General features: G+C 57.2%; 1 protein-coding gene across 2 annotated transcripts; it reads left to right on the forward strand.

Moving 5' to 3' along the window:
• The first annotated feature begins 4,802 nt into the window (after window positions 1-4,802).
• On the forward strand, window positions 4,803-15,484 carry MICAL1 (microtubule associated monooxygenase, calponin and LIM domain containing 1). Of its 2 annotated transcripts, XM_032408093.1 has the most exons (25): window positions 4,803-4,862; window positions 6,391-6,734; window positions 6,831-7,038; window positions 7,305-7,409; window positions 7,733-7,837; window positions 7,958-8,113; window positions 8,362-8,462; window positions 9,112-9,369; window positions 9,655-9,770; window positions 9,964-10,090; window positions 10,193-10,274; window positions 10,796-10,931; window positions 11,352-11,554; window positions 11,693-11,781; window positions 11,906-11,947; window positions 12,119-12,202; window positions 12,330-12,486; window positions 12,770-12,846; window positions 13,142-13,418; window positions 13,552-13,649; window positions 13,944-14,057; window positions 14,180-14,273; window positions 14,418-14,517; window positions 14,620-14,693; window positions 15,189-15,484. In XM_032408093.1, the coding sequence occupies exons 2-25, from the start codon at window positions 6,477-6,479 to the stop codon at window positions 15,335-15,337; spliced, it is 3,210 nt and encodes a 1,069-aa protein (XP_032263984.1). In that variant the 5' UTR covers window positions 4,803-4,862; window positions 6,391-6,476; the 3' UTR covers window positions 15,338-15,484. The 2 variants fall into 2 exon arrangements, with proteins under 2 accessions (XP_032263984.1, XP_032263983.1); XM_032408092.1 differs by lacking the exon at window positions 4,803-4,862 and having other exon boundaries at window positions 6,398-6,734; window positions 13,205-13,418.
• Window positions 15,485-15,593: the final 109 nt, after the last annotated feature.

Genomic DNA, 15,593 nt, shown 5'->3' on the forward strand with positions numbered 1-15,593 from the left:
TACTGCTAACATGAAAATGTCTTAACATGAGCTTCTGTGAGCCTTTTTTTCAAACTCCTGACTGAGGATATTTTATGTTTAGGGCAGACTTTTTTTTTTTTGGAGAGAGGGGGCGAGAGAGTGCGCAAGCAGGGGAGGTGGGGGAAGGCAGAGGGAGAGAAAGAATCTTAAGTAGGCTCCATGCCCAGCTTGGAGCCTGATGCGGGACTCGATCCCACAACCCTGAGATCATGACCTGAGCTAAAACCAAGAGTCGGACACTTAACCGACTGAGCCACCCAGGCACCCCTTGTTTGATTTTTGCTACCCTTATTTGTTAAGCCTTGAGGTGAATTATTATCCTCACTTTCAGACTAAAATAAGCCTAAATTCTTAAGAATTGAAAGAAAACTCTTGGTCTTACTTTTGTAAACAGCAGGCTTGGAGGAATGACCCCGAAAAAATCCCCCTTGCCTTTTGTAAACAGCAGATGTCAAGGAATGACCTCTAAAAGAAGCAGGAATGTCACTGTGATAGTTTATCTAGCTTTCAAATTCTTTGCACATAATTAAGCAACAAACACTTGTTGGCTGTAATATATATATATAATATATATGTTGTATATATATAACATATAAATACACTGTTTATCTAAAATCCTTGTCACTTAAAATCTTCCACAGTAGGAGAGCTTTTATTTTTATTTTTTTAAAAGATTTTTTAATTTTTATTTGAGAGAGAACACGTGAGAGAAAGAGAGCGAGAACACGAGCAGTGGGGAGGGGCAGAGGGAGAGGAAGAAGCAGGCTCCACACCGAGCAGGGAGCCCAATGAGGGACTTGATCCCGGGACCCTGGGATCATGACCTGGGCTGAAGGCAGACACTTGACTGAGTGAGCCACCCAGGTGCCCTAGAGAGCTTTTTTTTTTTTTTTTTTTTTAAGATTTTATTTATTTATTTGAGAGAGAATGAGAGAGAGCACATGAGAGGGGGGAGGGTCAGAGGGAGAAGCAGACTCCCTGCCGAGCAGGGAGCCCGATGCGGGACTCGATCCAGGGACTCCAGGATCATGACCTGAGCCGAAGGCAGTCGCTTAACCAACTGAGCCACCCAGGCGCCCCCCTAGAGAGCTTTTAAACTAAAGTTCATTAAATCATATTTTCAACACAAAATGTAGGAACTTGAACATGTTTAGGTAACATTAGCAAGACTTTGTAGCCTTTCTCTTTTCTCTTTTTTTTTTTTTTGTTACATGAGTCTGAAAAGTACTACTATATCCAATATGACATGCAGAAGGAGGGAAAAATTTGAGCAGGGGTCAAGTCAGGGAACTAACTTCCTTGGTCTTAGAGTATGGGTTTATTATTTATTTTGAATTTTAGTATCCATAGATTAGTATCTTAATATCCAGTAGATCATTTAAAATATGGATTTGAAGATTTTTCCAAAAGAATAGTTTGGCTTTTGGTTTTAGTTCGTAGTATTTTTATCCTTGTTGAACGAAAAGTTAAACTGAAGCTGCCTTAGGCTAAATTGGAGTTAAAAACAAAACTCTACATTTTAAAAATCTCCCTCTCATAGATAATCCTAGTATGATTAAGTGGCTTCTGGACAAATTTTACCTATAATCTTAGTGTTTGAAGTATAAAAGCACTCATTAACAAAAACACAGGGAAGTATTTAAATTGATCCTGATCCTATGTGTATTTTTAATCTCTGTCCCCTGTGTTACCTTGGAGTCTATGAAATCAGCATATTTTCACTTCTGGAGACAGTACTGGAATAGAACGCAGCATATAGAGGAATAAGTTTGCAGGGACGAGTAGAAAAGAATGAGGGACCCAAATTTTTGGTTCACTCAGTCTTGTCAGCTGAGAGAGAAAGCTAGAAGCCTTTCTTGATAGGCGCCCCCCGCCCCCAGGCCCCAGCCATCCCCACCTGCTGTCAGTTTCACCTCAAACTATTTTGAATCCACCCACCTCTCCCATCCCCACTACTACATCATCATCTTCTCTTGCCTGGGCCCCTGCCAAGGCCTGACCCAGCCTTTCTACCCCCCCTTCCCCACCCCTTTCTCCACTGGCAGTGGTGATCAGTTTGGGCTTATCACTGTGCCTTTAGCGGCAAGCAGAGGGTCTTGCTAAACGAATGGAGATTGTGTTATTAAGGCATGATCATGTCTCTGCTTAAAATCCTCCTCAGAATAAAATCCAAAACGCAGCTTCCTCTTGGGCCCCTTCCCCATTCTCACTTCCATCCACACTGGCTTCCTTGCTGTTCCCCAAGCACACTCAGCAATACCCTGCCTGAAGGCTGGAGGCAGGTGGCTTCGCAGGCTTGGAAGGTTTCAGCCCCTACTCTGTCGGACTAATGTCTGCTCATCTGTCAGAATTCAGTGTAAGTGTCACCTCCTCGGGGAGGCCTTCCCTGACCATCTAATTGCAGTCAAGCCACGCTGTCCTATCTGCTCACAGCACTCTACACTTTGGACTCCACTCATAATTATATTTACATCAGGAACTGTGTCCGCTTGGTCCCACTGCAGCCATAGCTCCCGGCCCAGGACTGTGGGTGTGCTCTCTGACCTCACAGACCTACTGGTGGAAGGCCGTATCCCAGGGTGGCTGAGACATGTCACCTGCAGTGCAAGGGATGGCACTGCTGGGACACAGAACACAGTGTGGGTTAGAGGAAAGGGATCCTGTCTTAATGCCTTGCGGTTTGGGCCTTTGAGTCTGTACATTTCTTTGAGTCACAAACATTGAATGATAAGATTTTAGAATTGAAATGGGCTGAGGAGGTTGAGTTATTAAACTGCCTCCATTTAGAAATGATAAGGCTCAAGCATGGTGGTTGGCGACTTTTTCCAAGGTCACACTAAGCTGGTGAAGCAAAGCTGGAATCTGGCCACACCTTCTGGATTATAGACCAGTAGACTCTTCATTGCTTTATGCTCCAGTGTGTATCTTTAATAGGCAGAGAGTGAAACTCGGAGTCAGCAGATTTTCAGCATTGAAGTCATTATTGTTCTGTGATCTTTTTTAAAGACAAATTTTACCGTTTATCATTCAGAGGGCCACATAATCCTGTCTGGCTGCAATGGCAGTCACTGAGTCAAGGGCCAGATCCTGTTGGGCCTTTGCAAATACACTGATTCGGACCAGCCAGTTGTTGACATCTGCTCATGAAAGGGAAGTGCATGAGGTGATTCTAAAAGCCTGGTAGCGCATTTCTCCTGGACTTTAGAATACTTTTTACACTGTGTATTTAAATATGGGTGTGGCTGATTTGGGGCACATTCATTTCAAGCCAAATGACAAGTCACACTCAAGAGCTAGGAAGGGCCCCGGCTGGGAGGCTGCCCTAGTTTCCTGAGTGTGACCTGGCTGAATTCCCTGCCTCTCTGGCAGAGAACAGGCATTTCCCCTCGCCTGCCTTCCCCCGCCTGCTTCTCAGCTCCAGCTGGGAGCAGTGAGTGTTCAGGTCTTATGGGTCTCTAAGGGTTTCCAGGGGAAAGCAAATGGAGAATAAAGAGGAAGGGCGAACCACAGGGCACCCAGCTCTTTCTGGTCCCTGCAGCTCAAGGAGAGGGACCCTCCCCTTTATTCCTCTGTTTTGTTAATGTTTCTCATGTAACCGTGTCACTTCCTCTAAACAAGAAACCGCTTCTTCAAATGCCAGCCTTTCATTTGTCACACTGGGCCACACTGGTGGGGTGGAGAGCACACAGACCTGGCTGGGCCCCACACTAGCTCGCGCTGCCACTTGCTGTCTATCGTGCTGCAAGTTACAGAACCTCTGTGACCCTCAGTTTCTCTTCCAGTAAAAACGGGACTGTTGTGATCATTGAAATCAAGGTTATACTCATAGTAGCTGCTCAATAAATGAGAATTGATGTTTTATTAATTAGTTGAATGACCTTGGGTACCTTCACATTCAGCCCTGTTTCCTTATCAAGAATTTGAGGAAGTTGATCCCAAAGGTCCCTCAAAGCCCTTTTCAGTATTGACAGTTCTGTGGGTCCTCTCTCCAAAGCCCACTTTAACACCGGAGATCTAACCTCTCTCCCACACACCCTTCCTATTTCCCCTTCGCAGCGGTCGAACCCCACCCTAACCCCCACCCCACCAAGACCCTCTTGTCCTCTCACTTCTCATGCCGCTATGGAAGCTGCCGACTGCCAAGTTCCCAGGACTTTAATCCGTGCCCATCGCCCTCAGCCCGGGTCTAGGGGCAGACTTGTCGCAGGGGAGGCGGACCCCGATCCTCGAGGCGGATCCATCGTGGGAGCCCTGGCCGGGCCGTGGATCTCCTGGTAGGAGGGGTGAAGAGAGCACCTACGGACCCGCCAGCTTCTGCAAACTTCTTGCCCAGCCCGAGCGCCCTATCCGCCGGGCGCTCGGAAGCGGCTCGCAGAGTCGGTACCGCGCGAGAGCGGGTGGCCTCGCCCGCCCGGGATGGGCTAGCTCCGCACACGCGGGCACCGGGATGGAGCCGGGAGCCCCGGATCCTGGGCTCCTCGGCCCCCGCCAGCCCCGCCCGGGTATCCGACCCTCAAGCGGAACAAGGCGTCCGCAGCGCCACGCCCTCGGGCACCACCCAGCAGACGTGGGCGGCCCTGGAGCTGCCCCGAGCCCGGGATCGCGGGGTAATGAGATGCTAATGAGGCGCGAATAAAGCCTCGCGGGCCCCGCGCGCGGCGCCGAAGCCCACACCCCGCCGAACTCCCGGGCCGGGCGCAGCCGGCGCGCCGCCCCGCGTCCGCCGCTTTCCCTCCGCGACTCCTTCGCCTCCCCTTCGTCCGCCCCCGCCCTCCCCCACCCGCCTGGTCGGAGACGCCCGCGGGGCGGGAAGCGGCCCTCCCCGCTCGCCAGGAGGCCCGGTAAGTCCTCCAGCGGCGCCAGCTGCACGCCCCCTGCCCGCCGGGGGTGGGGGCGGGGGCTCACTTCCGGGGAAACGCCGTCCCGGGCGCTCGGGAACTCCTCCTGGCGGGTCCGGCCCGTCTCCCCTCGCCCCGCCCTGCTCAGCCCCTCTCCAGACTTTCCCGTCCAGAGCGTGGATGTCCACCCCCCGCCCCACTCACCCCGGTGCCAGTGGTCCAGCTCCCTCTCCATCCTTCCACACTGCTCTCCCCCCACCCACCCACCCCGCACATCCTTTGTCCTGGCCTTTCCAGGCTGAGTCGCCCCTCTCTACCCCTTCTCTGAGCTCTTCCTCCTTCCATTCCCCCGAACCCTCAAGAGAGACCTTTGCCCTTCCTGATGTTCCGGCTGCCCGCATCCAGGTGACCCGCAGCGGGTAACTTTAGTCTCCTCCTCCCTCGGCCCGGCCCGCTGGGCTCCAGCCGGGCCCGGTGGGGTGGCCGAGTGCGCGCGGGGGTCAGCTCCAAGGACCTGTCCCCATCGATGCCACCTAATAACCCCCTGGGCAACCCCGACCTCCGCACCCTCTTATTTCTCCCGGTCCCAGCGTGAGAAGGCCCCCACTCGACACCCCTCAAGTTGCGTGGGGGCTCGAGCGAGGGAGAGGGGCACAAAGGGAGGCCTTGTCTCGGGAGATTCCTGGGAGAGCGCGCCCCGGCGCCCGGGGGGTGGGGTGGGGCGGGGCGTCGCTGCGAGTGGGAGGAAGCTGGGGGGAGCGAACCCAGGCTGTCGCCTCCCCCCCGACCGCTCTCGAGGCCCACCCGAGCAGCCGCCAGTCACAGGGGAAGTGTTCTGACCACAGTGAGTCAGAAATAGACCCAGTCCTCCGTCACCTCAGGCAGTCGCAACATCCTCGGGTTGTTTGTTGAGGTGGTTTGGGTAGTGGGAACGGGAACCTAGGGAGTTAGAGACGGTCTCCTCCTCCTCAGGAGGCAATCACGGGTGCTAGGGAGGACAGCTTTGCTCCTGGCATGAGACATACGCCACGCTTAGCGGGGCACTGGGGTCCTCGAGGGGTGCCCGCACAGGGAGGTGTGGAGGGAGAGGGGAGAGCAGCTGGGATTGCAGGTATTAGGTCTGTCTCTGTCTGCCCGGCAAGGAAAACTCTCCTCCCGGCTGCCTGCCTTCTCCACGTCTGAGATATTCTGCCATGCCCAGCTTCCGGCATCCCATCAAGGCAGGGTCGGAATTCCTGTGCCCAGTGCCCCAGAGATGGAGGGGAGCTTGGAGCTCCCTGGACAGGAAAGCTGAGCTGGAGGCTCCCTGTCTTCCCTCCTGCCCCCTGTGCCCAAGACTGCTGATTTTTCACTTCCAAATTTGACAAATTTCACTTGGAGTGGAAGGAAGAGCAGTTGTCTCTGGAGCAGATTGGGAGTGGGCTGGGGGAGAGGAGAGAGCAGAGCCAATCAGGGGTGGACGCAGAGCCCCCTGGGGACACCAGCCTGATTTCTTCTCCTCCCCATCCTTTTCCTTTCTTCCTTTCTCCAGCCTCCTCCCCTTCTCTTCCCTCCTCCTCTCCAGCAGCTGCAGGCCTCTGCTGGGGAGCTCCCTGCCTGGGAGCCTCGGCCGCCTCCATGGCTTCACCCACCTCCACCAACCCAGCGCATGCCCACTTTGAGAGCTTCCTGCAGGCCCAGCTGTGCCAGGATGTGCTGAGCAGCTTCCAGGGGCTCTGCGAGGCCCTAGGGCTAGAGCCCGGTGGGGGCCTACCCCAGTACCACAAGATCAAGGCCCAGCTCAACTACTGGAGTGCCAAGTCGCTGTGGGCCAAGCTGGACAAGCGAGCAGGCCAGCCCGTCTACCAGCAGGGCCGGGCCTGCACCAACACCAAGGTGGACACACGCTGCCTGGGACGGGGCTTGGATGGCTGGGGGGAGTCAGAGGAGGGAGACGGGGTGCCATGCCCATACTGCCTTGTGTGTTCGCAGTGCCTGGTGGTGGGCGCTGGACCTTGTGGGCTGCGGGCTGCTGTGGAGCTGGCCCTGCTGGGGGCCCGTGTGCTGCTGGTGGAGAAGCGCACCAAGTTCTCTCGCCACAACGTGCTGCACCTCTGGCCCTTCACCATCCATGACCTTAGGGCACTTGGCGCCAAGAAGTTCTATGGGCGCTTCTGCACAGGCACCCTGGACCACATCAGTGAGCACCACGTGGTGGCCTAGAGGGGCGGGTGAGCCTGGGCCTACAGACAGGCCAGTGGGGGGCTGCTAGGACCGCCAAGAGGCAGAGTGGACAAGATTCACTTTAGCCAGGTGACCTGCAGGACTCAGGTTCCTCATCTGTAAAATGGGCAGTGGAACCGAGTGACCTGTAAGACCTCTTCCAGCTCTGACCGGGAGCCCACTGGTGCTTGGGGGCCCTGTGCGTCCCTGGGGCCCCTGTTCCTAATCTCCTCTACCTTCCAGGCATCCGGCAGCTTCAGCTGCTTTTGTTGAAAGTGGCATTACTGCTTGGGGTGGAAATTCACTGGGGTGTCACTTTCACCGGCCTCCAGCCCCCTCCCAAAAAGGGTAAGTACCTCTCTGCTCCCCAGACTCCCATCTGCCAAGGATATCTTGGCCTGTGGAAGAAAAAGGGTGGGATTGGGAGTCAACTGAGTCGCCCTTGTGCAACCACACTGAGCCTCATTTTGAGCACCTGTAAAATATGTCCTTCCTTACCTACTTTCCACAGCTGTTTTGAAGGCTTAAGTTGATAGACAATGTGTCATTGCTTGCTAAACTGTCAACTGCAAAGGGCTTTACGCATTTGTTTGTTTCCCTGGCTTGTCCTGGGAATGTACGGGCCCCTTCAGACATCCACACCTTTGTGCCTCTCACACCTTCTGCCCCAGGGAGTGGCTGGCGTGCCCAGCTCCAGCCCAGCCCCCCAGCCCAACTGGCCAACTATGAATTTGATGTTCTCATCTCTGCTGCCGGAGGTAAATTCGTCCCTGAAGGTGAGTGACCCCTTCCTTCAAAGAAGCCAGCATCTTAGGCTCCTCCTGCGCCTTTCTAGGCTGTTATGCCCCTCATTCTCTTGCCGATACCTACCTACCCTCACTTGCCCCCACTTCTAGGCTTCACAGTGCGAGAAATGCGTGGCAAACTGGCCATTGGCATCACGGTCAACTTTGTGAATGGACGCACAGTGGAAGAGACGCAGGTGCCCGAGATCAGCGGCGTGGCCAGGATCTACAACCAGAGCTTCTTCCAGAGTCTGCTCAAAGCCACAGGTCGGGACACCCTCTCACAGGGTCTCCCCTCCCTCCAGCTGACTGTGGGTTGGTTCCTCCCTCTCCCTCCTGGGCCTGGGACAGAGGGCCCATTGTGCCACCAGAACTCCTGGGCCCCTGTGTAGGGGGCACCCACCGCAGTCTAAGCTGTGACCCCAGCTCTGGGAGGTGAGGCACGGCTGGGTGTTTGGAGAGGTGACACAGAATGAGGAGGAGACACATCTCTCCCCCCGGTGTTGTCCCCGCAGGCATTGATCTGGAGAACATCGTGTACTATAAGGATGACACCCACTACTTTGTGATGACAGCCAAGAAGCAGTGCCTGCTGCGGCTGGGGGTGCTGCGTCAGGTGGGGCCCAGGCCCGGGCAGGGAGGGAGGGGCTGGGCGGTGGGCCCTGCGAGGTGGAGGCCAGCCCTGGACACAGTGTCTCCCCCTGGTGTGGAGGGAGCGTGTCCTCTCCTGCCGTTGCCCTGACATTTTCTCCACCTCAGCAAGCCCTTCTCCCCTGGGGTTTACAGGACAACCTGAACCATATTCTGGGCTAAACACCTGCTACCAGCCACAGAGCTACATATGTAAGCCCCACGAAGGCAGGGGTTTTGTCTCTGCCCTTTTTGCTTGCTGAAGATTCCCTGCACCTAGAATGGTAGCTGGTGTGTAGTCGGCACCTGGTAAATATTTGCTGAATGAACTAGTTGAAAACCTACTATGTGCTAGGTATTGTGATGAGAACTTTATGTGCGTTTTCTCACCTAAATTCTCATGAATACCTTGGGGAGTTAGGTATGTCATCTCTAAATGATGGGGAAACTGAGGCTGAGAAGTTCAGGTCTTATCCAAAACAAGTGCACAGTAACAGTAATGGAACTGGGCCTTGGGGGCGGGGAGCCCCAGCAGCAGGGGGAGTGCTGAGGAAGCGGCTGGAGGATGGGAGGCAGGATGTTCGGATTCTAGTCCAGCCCAGTTACCCTGCTGGTTCTGCTCTGTTGGCTTGTAGGACTGGCCGGAGATCGACCGGCTGTTGGGCAGTGCCAATGTGGTGCCCGAGGCTCTGCAGCGCTTCGTCCGGGCAGCTGCTGACTTCGCCACCCACGGCAAGCTCGGGAAGCTGGAGTTTGCCCGGGACGCCCACGGGCGGCCTGACATCTCTGCCTTTGATTTCACAAGCATGATGCGGGCAGAGAGTTCTGCTCGAGTGCAGGAGAAGCACGGCGCCCGCCTGCTGCTGGGGCTGGTGGGGGACTGCCTGGTGGAGGTGAGGGGGCCAGGGCTCCCTGAATGGGGGGGGGGAGAGGTTGAGCTTCCTGCGGCTTCCAGAAACGGGAACTCCTTGTAAAGAGGTGCAGGGGTTCCATGGTTGGGGGGAGGAAGGTTGCCTCCTAGGAAGGAGGGGGTGAAAAGGTTTGCTGGTTGTGGGGAGGAGCTGAGGGCTGCTTGGTGTGGTGTGGGGCCCCCCGCAGCTATGATTTTGGGGGCATCAGGGCTTGGGCACTCCTGTTGGACTCTCACTGAACTGTTCCCTATCTTTTTGACCCTGCAGCCCTTCTGGCCCCTGGGCACTGGAGTGGCTCGGGGCTTCTTGGCAGCCTTTGATGCCGCCTGGATGGTGAAGCGGTGGGCAGAGGGTGCTGGGCCCCTAGAAGTGTTGGCAGAGCGGTGAGGCCGGAGTTGGGGGGTGGGGAGGGCAGGGCTAGAAATAGGACAAGGATCAGGAAGAGGGTGGGGGGTTCTGGGTGAATAGATGGGGGGCATGGGTGAGAGAATAAAGAAAGGCCTGGCAGTTCTCGAGGGGTGGGTGCTGATGGGTGCCCTCCCACCCGAGCCCCTGCCCTCGCACTTACTCCCTCAGGGAGAGCTTGTACCAGCTCCTCTCACAGACCTCCCCAGAAAACATGCACCGCAACGTGGCGCAGTACGGGCTGGACCCAGCCACGCGCTACCCCACCCTGAACCTCCGGGCGGTGACTCCCAACCAGGTCAGACCCCCTGGCACCCACCAGACTCCCCAGGGCAGGCCCCTACCCAAGGGCTGAGGCGGGTGGTCAGCCTGTCTGGAGACCTGAAAGGGGCCGCCTTAGGTACGAGACCTGTATGACGTGGCCGCCAAGGAGCCTGTGAGGAGGAACAGCGACAAGATAGACGCGGGAAATCCAGCCATGGGTGAGCAAGCCTTCCTGGCAGGGGGTGGGGGGTTGTCCAAAATATTCGCCACCCAGTGTGGCGCCAGCCCCAGCCACCGGCACAGCGGCAGCCCCCGGCTGGAGGGTGGATGGTGGGCAAGTCCGGGGCCTCCAGGAGGTGCCGGGGCAGCGGAGCGCCGAGCAGGGCCCATCCGGGCCGCATGCGCGTCGCCACACCCCCTCCAGAGCCCTCCCAGCCTTGCGGACCGCAGACCCGCCCTCCCTTTGAGCCTCCGGGCCTCCCCCGTCCCTCGGTTCACAGCCTCCTGCCCTCTGCTGGCTAGCAGTGCTACCACTTGACTCGTTCGTGCACTTTATTCCAGAAGGAGACAACTGGGATGAAGGCAGTGCTGCTCACTGAGGCACTGAGGCACTCAGTTGGTGCCCCTGTAGGGATGGGCCCTGCCCCCCCCCGCCCCCCCAGACTGAGCCCCGGGCACTGGGCGCGCTTGGAGCCAGCGCCCTGGGGTGCAGCACAGCCTCCTCTCTCGGGCTCGGCAGGCAGCCAGGAGTTGTTGCGCTGGTGCCAGGAGCAGACCGCTGGGTACCCGGGCGTCCACGTCACCGACCTGTCCTCCTCCTGGGCTGACGGGCGGGCCCTGTGCGCCCTGCTGCACCGGCTGCGGCCCGGCCTGCTGTGAGTTCAGATCAGGCTCAGCGGTCCCTGGCAGGCCACACCTCTCTCGTGCCTCTGCCCCCTCCCCCCACCTCCGGCAGCGGGGACTGGGGCGGGGGCGGGGGGGGGCACTGTATAGGGGTCACCCCCGGTTGAGGGCACCAGTGCCATCACTTGCTGGTAGTCTTTGTGCCCGTCACTGCCCCTCCCTGAGTCTTGTGGGAGTCAGATGCATTCAGTAGGGAGCCCCCCAAGGCCAGAAAGTTGTCGGTGGGCGGGTGGGGAGCTGGGGGGGTGGGTGTATAGCAGAGAATAAACCCCTTATGCCTGTCCTCCCTTGGGCCCCACCAGCCCCTGCCCACTGCTCACTCCTCATCCTCTTCCCCTTCAGTGGGGTCAGGTGCTGGTCTCGCATTGGCTTTTCTCCCCGACATTCCACAGGGAACCCTCAGAGCTGCAAGGGCTGGGGGCCCTGGAAGCCACTGCTTGGGCACTAAAGATGGCAGAGTATGAGCTGGGCATCACGCCCATGCTGTCCGCAAAGGCGGTGGTGGCAGGGAGCGACCCACTGGGCCTCATCGCATACCTCAGCCACTTCCATAGCACCTTCAAGAACGTGCCCCACAGCCCAGGTGGCCTGGAGGGTAGGTGCGGGGGAGGGACAGCTGGGAGCGGCACCTCCGGCTGGGCCGTGGCTGTCCATTCAGGACATACAGCACTGATTCGCCACCCACTTGGACACCCCCCCCCCCCCCCCCCCCCCCCCCCCCCCGCCCCCGCAGGCCCTGCCAGCCAAGGCTTTCCCGGGACCCCCAGTGCTGTGCTATTCCTTGGCAAACTGCAGAGGACCCTGCAACGGACCCGGGCCCAGGTGGCGAGTCTGGGCAGGGTTGGAGCTGGGCAGTGGGGGTCCCTGGGGTGATGGGGGGGGGACATTCCTAATGGGGGTAGGGCTGTAGCTCAGAGCCCCATGCCGAGTGTAGGACTTGTTGCAGGAAAATGGGGAGGATACTGGTGGCAAGAAGCCGCGCCTGGAGGTAAATGCATGTAGGGCTGCAGAGGCCCCTGCTCTTTCCTGCATCCTGTAACCCCCCTATCCAGGTTCCCTTCCTGGCTCACTTCTTTCAGATTTTTCTGTTCTCCACACATAGCCACTCTCCAGCCGCTCCTGCCCCTCCACCTCCCTCCCTGAACACTTACCTCCTTAGGTAGAGGCTAAGACCTCAAGTACTGAGGAGCCACCTGTCCCGGAGTCTGGTGTACCCCCGACACCCCCATCCCAACATCAGGAGGTGAGAAAGTGGGCCCTGTGTGCAGACAGAGGCCTGGGGAGGGCAGGAAGGGGTGTTTCAAGGAGAAGGACGATCTTTGCCACTGGCCTTGACTCCAGCGGACCCTGTGGTCTGGGGGTTGGTGCAGGCTGGTGCCGGGGACCTGTGTGCACTCTGTGGGGAACACCTCTACGTCCTGGAACGCTCCTGTGCCGATGGCCGTTTCTTTCACCGGAGCTGCTTCCGCTGCCACAGCTGTGAGGCCATGCTGTGGCCCGGCGGCTACGGGCAGCACCCAGGAGACGGTAAGCGGGCCTGGCCGTCGGGGGGCAAGGAACTTGAAACTGGAGGGAAACGGGTCCTGGGCACAAGGTGGCAACAGGCGCAAGATGGCACTTTCTTGCCCTGAGTTCAAGGTCTTCTCTGTCCCCTCCAAATCCCCAAATGTGGGGTTCTAAGGAACCAGGAGGCCAGCAAAAATTCACCTGCGAATCAAGTCCTGTCACCCCTGCCCTCGCTGATAAACGGAGTATCTGGGTATCGGGCTACCTACAGCTCATGTCTTCTCCCCTCCTCCACCCTTCCCAGGACACTTCTACTGCCTCCAGCACCTGCCCCAGACAGGTCCCAAAGAGGATGGCACTGACCCCTGCCCTGAGAGTCAGGTAAAAACTATGAAACGGTGTGTTGGGGTGTGGGCAAGAGTAAAGGGGTCTCTCCAAGCCCAGCAGACTTTGCTGGGGGTAACTGAATGTTCTCCTTTGGAAGGAAAGCTCCATGAAGGCAGAGATTTTTCTTACCGATGTATCTCAAGTGTGTCGAACGCTGCCTAACACTGTGCAGTAAACGGCATCAGTGAATGAATACATGGGGGAATACAGGGTCCACATTTGTCTAAAGGGGCAGCCTCGGCCCCACAATGGGCAGGTCACTGACCAGACTACATGGTGGATTTTCCAGGACGTCCCCACACCGGATGAAAATAGCATGCCATCGGGGCCCTCAACTTCTGTCGTCCCCCAGGAGGGGACCAGTCCTGTCCCAAACCCCAGCCAGCCTACCCGCCGGCTGATCCGCCTCTCCAGCCCAGAACGCCAGCGGCTGTCCTCCCTTAATCTGACCCCTGACCCGGAACTGGAGCCTCCACCCAAGCCTCCCCGCAGCTGCTCGGCCTTGGCCCGCCAGGCCCTGGAGGGCAGCTTTGTTGGTTGGGGAATGCCAGTCCAGAGCTCTCAAGGTACCTGCTTTGCCCAGATGTGCTCACCCAGGGTGGGTATGCAGTGGGTGGTACTGGGATTCCTGAAAAGGGGACTGCTGGGGAATGGAAAGGGAGGCCGTGGGGCCCAGGCCATGTCTACTCCTCTGTTCAGTTGTGGCCATGGAGGAGGAGCAGGAACAGAGTTCCTCCTCCAGTGAGGAGGAAAAGGAAGCAGAGGAAACCGTGGCTTTGCACTCAGACACAGAGGAGGTGAGAAGGAACCTGGCCACCTATCCCGCTGAAGCCAGCACACATCCTCTAAATATGGCTCACTGCCCACCACAGGAAAAACCTATAGAATGCTCTCTCCTTTGAGCCAGTCTCTCAGAATGTCTTCTCACCCAATCTGACTCAGGTCTCTAAGCCTGTCTCTTCTACTAGAACTTACCCTGTATCTCCAGCCCAGGAAGCTTTGACCCCTTCCAAACAGAGCTTCCCCAGCCCCTATCCAACGGCGGGGGGGGCAAGGGGGGGGACAGGCTGACTGGCCTGACCCTGCCATAGGCTCTGCTGACCTTGGCCAAGAACTCAGGCACCATGAGCAAGTACCCAACATGGCGTCGGACTCTGTTGCGCCGCGCTAGGGAGGAGGAGATGAAGCGGTTCTGCAAGGCCCAGGTGAGGTCTACGGGTTCGCGGTTCTGATGGGGTCAGAGTTCTGACGCGGGATCGGAGTTTCTCCGGAGCTCTGTACTTGAGCAGTCCAGAGACTCCCGGGCCTTCTGTCTTGTGCCCCTCAGGCTGTCCAGCGGCGGCTAAATGAAATTGAGACTGCTCTAGGGGAGCTGGAGGCTGAGGGCATGAAGGTGGAGCTGGCCTTGAGAAGCCAGAGCAGTGAGTAAAGACAGGAGGGACAAGCTACGACATCCCTCCGCCTCCCAGCACTCCCTCAAACCACCAGACTCTGTCCCCAGCAGGCTCCACTCCTCATGCTCCTGACACCTCTGACCCCCCTCGCCCATTCCTCCTCCCCGTCAGGATCCCCAGAACACCACAAGGCACTGGGGCTGGAACAGCTGCTACAGCTCGTTCAGAAGAAAAACAGCCTACTGGCGGAGGAGGCTGAGCTCATGCTCACGTAAGGGGCAGGGGGTGGGGACGGGTGGCACCGGAGCCAGACCTCAGCTGGGTCCTCGGGCACCCTGGACAGCTGTGACTCTTCAACCCCTGCCCTCCACAGGGTGAAAGAGCTGAACCTGCAGGAGGAACAGTGGCAGCTGGACCAGGAGCTACGAAGCTACGTAAACCAGGAAGGTAGGTGGGCCATACACACAGCCTCATGACCTCAGATACTGACCAAGCAACATGGTCCTCTAGTCCGAGTGCCTCTGCGGCATTTCAGGAGGAAGCCAGAGAATGGCGCCCCAAGCCCCTACTCTGCCTTCGGTTCAGTCAGGGCTGCACAGCTGGGCTTTGACGTTGAGATTACTTACTTCAAAAACGGTGCTGCTGCTGGGGCGCCTGGCTGGCTCAGCTGGAAGACCATGTGACTTTTGATCTCAAGGTCATGAGTTCAAGCCCCATGTTGGGCATAGAAATTACACATATATCGTATGTATTATCAATCTAGACTAAAATAAAAATGGTGCTGCTGAAGAGTGCTAGCAAACCACTGGTGTGGACAGACCCAATTTTACAGATGAGGAAACAAAGCCCAAATTGTGGAAGTCACATAGGCTGGGATTAAGCTGTGCCTTTCCTGCCTCCCTGCCCAAGTCCCTGTTCTCTAAGCTTTGTTGTCTTCTTCAGGAGCCCTAAAGACCCCTGCCGATCGGCAGGCTGAGGACCAGCTCCTGAAGAAGCTGGTGGATGTGGTGAACCAGCGAGATGAACTTATCCGCTTCCAGGAGGAACGCAGGCTCAGTGAGCTGGCCTTGGAGCCGGGGGCCCAGGGCTAAAAGAGGACGGGCTGCCTGCCCTCTAAGATCCCTACACGGAAAACCACCTCACCCCAGGACTGTGCTACCCTGCTCCTCTGGTCTGCCTGGGAGGAGGCCTCACTGTTTACAATAAAAATGTTTCTGCCACAGACAGGGCTTAGGCTGCCTGCAGGTGGGAGGCAGGGTGTGCAGGGAGGGTAGACATGTAAGAGCTTAGCCATCTATATTATGACAGTCACAATGACCCTTGGCCCCAATCACTGCCTCTACAAGG

This window comes from Phoca vitulina, unplaced genomic scaffold, assembly GCF_004348235.1.
Source record: "Phoca vitulina isolate PV1807 unplaced genomic scaffold, GSC_HSeal_1.0 scaffold9, whole genome shotgun sequence".
Taxonomy (NCBI): domain Eukaryota; kingdom Metazoa; phylum Chordata; class Mammalia; order Carnivora; family Phocidae; genus Phoca; species Phoca vitulina.